The sequence below is a fragment of the Hylobates moloch genome, unplaced genomic scaffold (assembly GCF_009828535.3).
Source record: "Hylobates moloch isolate HMO894 unplaced genomic scaffold, HMol_V3 SCAFFOLD_10, whole genome shotgun sequence".
In the NCBI taxonomy this organism is placed as follows: domain Eukaryota; kingdom Metazoa; phylum Chordata; class Mammalia; order Primates; family Hylobatidae; genus Hylobates; species Hylobates moloch.
In genome coordinates this window covers 101,917,445-101,923,690 of record NW_026652285.1, presented here as the reverse complement: position 1 = coordinate 101,923,690, position 6,246 = coordinate 101,917,445, and the positions used below count along the sequence as shown (strand labels likewise).

Sequence of the window (6,246 nt, the reverse complement as noted above, 5' to 3'; positions counted from 1 at the left end):
GCTGGCCTCAACTGTCATGGAGCACACCACTGTCCTGGGAGCCTGGCTGGGACCTACAGTCTGCACCTGTTTTCTGGGCCATTTCCTCAGCCCCTTCATGGTTAAATGGCCGGAGAGATCCCACGCCTTCTGTGTGCCCAGAAGCAAGGGACTGAATGTCCTTGCATCTGTCCCACACACCCTCTGGCCAGTCTAGGAATCCATGATCACCCATCCTGCCCTGCAATAGGACAGGGAGACGATCCCTGCCCAGGGTCACACAGCAAGGCTCTGCCCAAACATCTGGGTGTCCCCTTGGGGCTCAAGATGGGAGATGGGGTCTAGGGTGTGTTTCTGTCTTCCTCTCCCACCCCCCACCCCCCAGCCCCCACTTCTGGGGGCCCTGCAGGGTGACCGAGGACTTCATTCCTGGGAACAGTACAAATATGAGGGCAGTGGGCCTCCCATGGCTGCTGGTCTGAGCCAGGCCGGGGCAGTCTCCATGCCTGCTGCAGGCCAGAAAAGGGCCCAGGAAGGCCATTCAGCCCTGTGGGGTCCCAGCTCTCATCTCAGCCACCAACATTGTTTGCGGCCCTCACCCACCTTCCTGCAACCTTTTGGGGCTTAAAAAAATGGTTTTATTTCTTAAAGACAAAAGCTTTTTGGTTTTAATACACAAACTAAATGAGGTCCTTGGCAGGCTCTTCCACCTTCCGACCCAACCTCTCCAAGGGTTGTGGGCTGCAGTCTCTGGTGGCCGAGGACAGAAGAGCTGGGCCCAGCTGTGGGGTCCTCAGCAGTCTCGCTGGCTCGGGAGTCCAGGCTGGAGAGACGGGCCAGGAGAGCCCATCCAGGAGAAGGTCACTTCCTGGGCGTCTGCCCCCTTTTCTATTGCTGTCCACCCAGGGAGGCGGCTGGGTCCTGGTGGGACTGCACGTCAGTTCACCGTAGGCACCTGGCTGTGGTGCAGGCTGAACTCCTTGGCCTTGAGACGGAGGCTGGCGATGCTGTTGGCCATGTTGACCCCTGGGGTTGCGGGGCCTGAGCTCCCAGGGCTGTAGGGTGGCACTGTGCTGGGGGCGACATGAGACACAGGTCACATGGGTGCGGGTGGCTTCTGGGTGTCACCGCTTGACCCCAGCCTCTGGTCCTGCCACTTCCCTACTTAGCTTGCTCTCCTGGGCAGCCTTCACCCAGGATTGGGGGTAGTTTGGAGCTGTAGGGTTTGGGCAGGAGTCAGAAGTCCCCCCAGCTCGGTGCTGGGACACAGGAGCCTCCATATGAACCATGAGCTTCCTGACAGCAGGGCCTGGGTGGGTCCATGCCGCCCTCCATGCGTACCCTGGGCCTGGCTCACAGCAGGATGGAGGCAGAATGAACAGGCACCTGGATTTAAGGATGCCCCTTGGGGCCAAGCATGGTGTCTCATGCCTGTAATCCCAACACTTTGGGAGGCCGAGGTGGACGGATCACCTGAGATCAGGAGTTCCAGACCAGCCTGGCCAACATGTTGAAACCCTGTCTCTACTAAAAATACAAACAATTAGCTGGGCGTGGTGACGGGTGTTTGTAATCGCAGCTACCCAAGAGGCTGAGGCAGGAGAATTGCTTGAGCCTGGGAGGCGGAGCTTGCAGTGAGCCGAGATTGCACCACTGCACTCCAGCCTGGGTGACAGAGCAAGACTCTGTCTCAAAAATAAATACATAAATAAATAAGGATGCCCCTTGGTTTTCCTGCCCCATGAAATGATGAATAGGGAGGGAAGTTAGGAGGGTGGTGAGGACTAAGATCCCTGAAGCGGACCCACGAAATCCCTGTTCCCCCACATGACCATGGCTCCAGCAGAGCCACCCTCACAGCCCAAGGAGCAGACGGTGCCTCTGGAGCTGTGGGGTATGGTGACCTGACTCTCGAGCACCTCCTGCCAACCACGTCAGAGTCTTTCCAGCTTTGATCCAGACAAAACTGCCCCAGAACTTGGCTCTGGGCCCCAGCCATGCCCACAGGCCAGGGAGACCATTTCCTCAGCCCTCCCAGCCTCAGTTTCTCACCTGGAGGGTGGACACAGGGCCCTGGGGCCCCCGTGACAGCCTAGGAATCTTCCTGCAGGTTTTCTGCTCCCTCAGGGTGATGCCTGTACTTTGCTCCCCCTCAGATAGGCCTGTTTTCTCCTGGCTTCAGGCACTCACGCACACACTCACGCTCCTGTGGACACGCATGCTTGCACGCTCCTTTGCATACGCAGGCACGTGCATGCACACTCACAGTCATGTGTGGGCACATGTACGTTGACACACACACATGCAAACTCTTATAACATGCGCGTGCAGGTGCTTGTGAACACCCACTCACGGGCACACTCGCCACACATCACTTGGTGTACCCCAGATCCCAGGGGCGCATGGACACCATTCAAGCTCTCTCCAGACCCTCAGAGGAGTCCAGGCCGGAAAAGCGTCTCTGGGATTCCCCAAGCTGCCCCCTCCCGGCCTAAAGGTGTTCCCGCTCTCACCTGTAGGGGGACGAGGCTGTCCAGGAGAGATAATCTGGACTCAGGGCGGTGGGCCGGGGAGCCACGGGCTGCTCGATGGCGGCCTCCTGGCTGTAGGACTTGAGCAGCGAGGCGGAGCGGCTGGCCAGCATGGCCCTTTCGTTCCTGCGGAACTTGGCGCGGCGGTTCTGAAACCAGACCTGTGGGTGGGAGGGTGAGCAGGGTGCAGCATGGGCAGGGGGGACCCAAGTCCTTTTGGACCTGGGTGTGTGCCTGGGCTGGCAGTGTCACCTCTCTGAACCTCAGTTTTTTCATCTGTAGAATGGGGATGACAAATAACGCCTGCTACTGGGTATGTGTTGGAGAATGAGAACACCAATGAATGAAGGAACAAATGGAGGGGCACTCGGCCACTGGGAGCGAGATGCTTGCTGAGCACTCGCGGGGAGGGGTGCTTGCTGAGCACTCGGGGGAGGGGCGCTTGCTGAGCACTCGGCTCAGTGCTGGCACAGAGAAAGAACTTGAAACTGGAAAAGGACTTCTTTATCAGAAGCCTTTGTGCCAAGCATTGTTCTAAGCGCCTTACGAAAATTTATTTTTGTTTATTTATTTATTGAGACACGGTCTCTCTCTGTCACCCAGGCTGGAGTGCAGTGGCGCAATCTCGGCTTACTGCAACCTCTACCTCCCGAGTTCAAGCGATTCTCCTGCCTCAGCCACCCAAGTAGCTGGGATTACAGGCGCGCGCCAGCATGCCCGGATAATTTTTGTACTTTTAGTAGAGATGGGGTTTCATCATGTTGGCCAAGCTGGTCTCAAACTCCTAGCCTCAAGTGATCCACCCACCTCGGCCTCCCAAACTGCTGGGATTACAGGCATGAGCCACTGTGCCTGGCCGCTTTATGAAGATTTTAACTCTAATTCTCGAAGGACCCCTATAGCAAAGACCTACGTGATCCTCATTTTCCAGGTAGACAGGTGCACAGAGAGCTTAAGTTACTTGCTCAAGGTCACACAGCCAGTAAGTGGCAGGGCTGGGATCTGAACCCCCGTCCTCCTGGCCTCAGATGCTCCTGCTCTTAAACACCCCTCCTGGGCAATTGTGTAATCCCGGGTGAACAGTGGCTGTGCGCTCCCAGGCGCACGCTCCCACGGGAGGCCCGGGACTGAGCGCTCACCTGGACGCGCGCCTCGCTGAGATTGACGCGCCGGGCAAGCTCCTCGCGCACAAAGGCGTCAGGGTAGTGCGTGCGCTCGAACACGCGCTCCAGCGCCTGCAGTTGGCTGCTGTTGAACGTGGTGCGGTTCCGCCGCTGCTTTTTCTTCCGCTTGGCGGCGCTGCCGCGCCCCGGGCTGGGACACTCACCTGCGGAGGTGGTGGGGGATGGTCAGCAGGGCGGCCAGCGGCTACCGCCACGGTTCAGCCCCCAACTCCGCAGTTTGCTCTGAGTGCTTTAGTGCCGCCGCCAGGAATGCGTCCCTTTAATTCACTCCCTCATTCCTTCCTTCTGGCATCCATCCATCCATTCACTCTTCAACACGTATTTACTGAGCACCTGTGTGGCAAGCCCAGTGCTAGACTCCGGGGAGATAACGGTGAACAAAAGCAGCCACACCCCTGCCCTGTGGAAACCCCAGTCTGAGCCAACTGAGATGGGACCATGGCAAGAACCCTGGGGACAGTTGTCCCTTCCACCAGGGACAAGTGACCTGCTCAAGGAGGGCCCAGGAGACACCTGAGTGTCCCCAGCACCCAGCCCAGGCTGTGGAGCATGGCACATTCTGCATGGACACCTGTTGCTAACATGAAATAATAATAATTAATATGTCACAAAGAGCAGTGGGAGTCAAAGCTCAGGACCTACACATTCTAGGAAGCTCCCAGGAGCCCTAAAGACAGATGTCGCGATACTCATCACTCCTGAGGAGGAAGAGTCTGGGAAGCTACGGTCTCGGACCCAAGTTCAAGGGCCCAGCGGAGTCATTGTTGGGCGAGGGATCTGAACCCACCAATCGGGTACGAGAGTCCTCATCCTCTCCTTTTTAGCCAATCAGGCAGCTGTTGAGAGCAGCCTTCCTTTCCAGAGGGCCTACTAAGCCGGAGGCTGTGCTGGGGGCTGGGGAGAGACGAACCAGAGAGATCCATCGGCAGGGGAGGAAGGCCACAAATAAGATTTGGTGGGGCCATGGGTGGGGCAGGGGCAGGTGTGGGCCAGGGCACGGGAGGATGCTCAGCTCTGGTGGGGATGAGGAGCTGGTCGGGAAGGCCCCTCAGGAGAGGTGGAGCTTGCAAAGGGTTTGAAGGATCCCCAAGAGTTCTCCAGTCAGCCAGAGAGTGAGGGAGGGTGTCCAGCCAAGGTCCAGCAGGGGCGGTGGAGGATCCCAGCAGGGGACCTGACCGAGGGTGGTGCTGGCCTGTGGTACAGAACTAGCAGCTCTGGTAAGGAAGGCCCAGCAGAACCCTGGGGAGGTCCTGGAGTGGCAACCTCTGGGCCCAGCCTGTACCTTGGGAGATGGGGTGGGGGGTGTCCAGTTACTATTTCCGCATTTAAACTTTATCCAGGGGCCAAACCTCTGACCCTTCATCCTCTAGGGCCCAGCCCATTGTCCACTCCTCCAGGGGGCCCTCCCTGATCACCTGAGTCCGCATAGAACCGAACCCCCTTCCCTCCAGCACTTAGAATCAACAATGCTGCCGGTTCGGCACTTCTTTTGTATCTGATTTTTTCTCATTAAAAATGTGTATTTTAATAACCAAGTAATCACACTGCTTGTCACAGTAACAGATTCAAACAACACAGATGGGTATAAAGTAAAACAAAATACTCTCCCCTCCCCTATCCCACTCCCCACATTTTCTTTCTTTTTTCTTTTTCTTTTTCTTTTTTTTTTTGAGGCGGAGTCTTGTTCTGTCCTCCAGGCTGGAGTACAGTGGCATGATCTTGGCTCACTGCAACCTCTGCCTCCCGGGTTCAAGTGATTCTCATGCCTCAGCCTCTCGAGTAGCTGGTATTACAGGCGCCCACCAACATGCCTTGCTAATTTTTGTATTTTTAGTAGAAACAGAGTTTCACCATGTTGGCTAGGCTGGTCTCGAACTCTTGGCCTCGAGCAATCTGCCCGCCTCGGCCTCCCAAAGTGCTGGGATTACAGGTGTGAGCCACCATGCCCAGCACCACTGCCCACATTTTCTAAGATTACAAATACAAGTTTAAAAAATGGCCAGGCACGGTGGCTCACACCTGTAATCCCATCACTTTGGGACGCTGAGGCAGGTGGATCACTTGAGGCCAGGATTTTGACACCATCCTGGGCAATATGGTGAAGCCCCATCTCTACTAAAAACAAAACAAAACAAAAACAAAAGAAATTAGCCAGGCATGGTCACAAGCGTCTGAAATCCCAGCTACTCCAGAGGCTGAGGCACAAGAATCGCTTAAACCCGGGAGGCAGAGGTTGCAGTGAGCCGAGATTATGCCACTGCACTCCAGCCTGGGTGACAGAGCAATACTGTCTCAAAAATAAATAAATAAATAAATAAATAAATAAATAAATAAATAAATAAATAAATAAAATTTAAAAATAAAATTAAAAATTGACAAGCACACACTGGGGGCTTCAACTTGCCTCTTTTTATTTAATAATATTCTGGATACCTTTCCATCTCAGTGAAACAAACCTAACCATCTTTATTGTGATTGTTTTTCCAAAATGTATTTTCCCTCTTGTTCCCTCTCCTCTACCTTCAGGAACCATTTTTTTTTTTTTTTTTTTG

General features: G+C 55.2%; 1 protein-coding gene across 1 annotated transcript in view; it reads right to left on the bottom strand.

Moving 5' to 3' along the window:
- Nucleotides 1-594: 594 nt before the first annotated feature.
- The window catches only part of PRRX2 (paired related homeobox 2), a 55,093-nt gene continuing 49,441 nt past the window's right edge, over nt 595-6,246 (bottom strand). The window contains exons 2-4 of the mRNA XM_032165383.2: nt 3,650-3,837; nt 2,493-2,671; nt 595-1,052 (exon numbers count right to left, since the gene is read on the bottom strand). Of these exons, the coding sequence (XP_032021274.1) occupies nt 917-1,052; nt 2,493-2,671; nt 3,650-3,837 (503 nt within the window). The 3' untranslated portion in view covers nt 595-916. The remainder of the gene's footprint in view (nt 1,053-2,492; nt 2,672-3,649; nt 3,838-6,246) is intronic.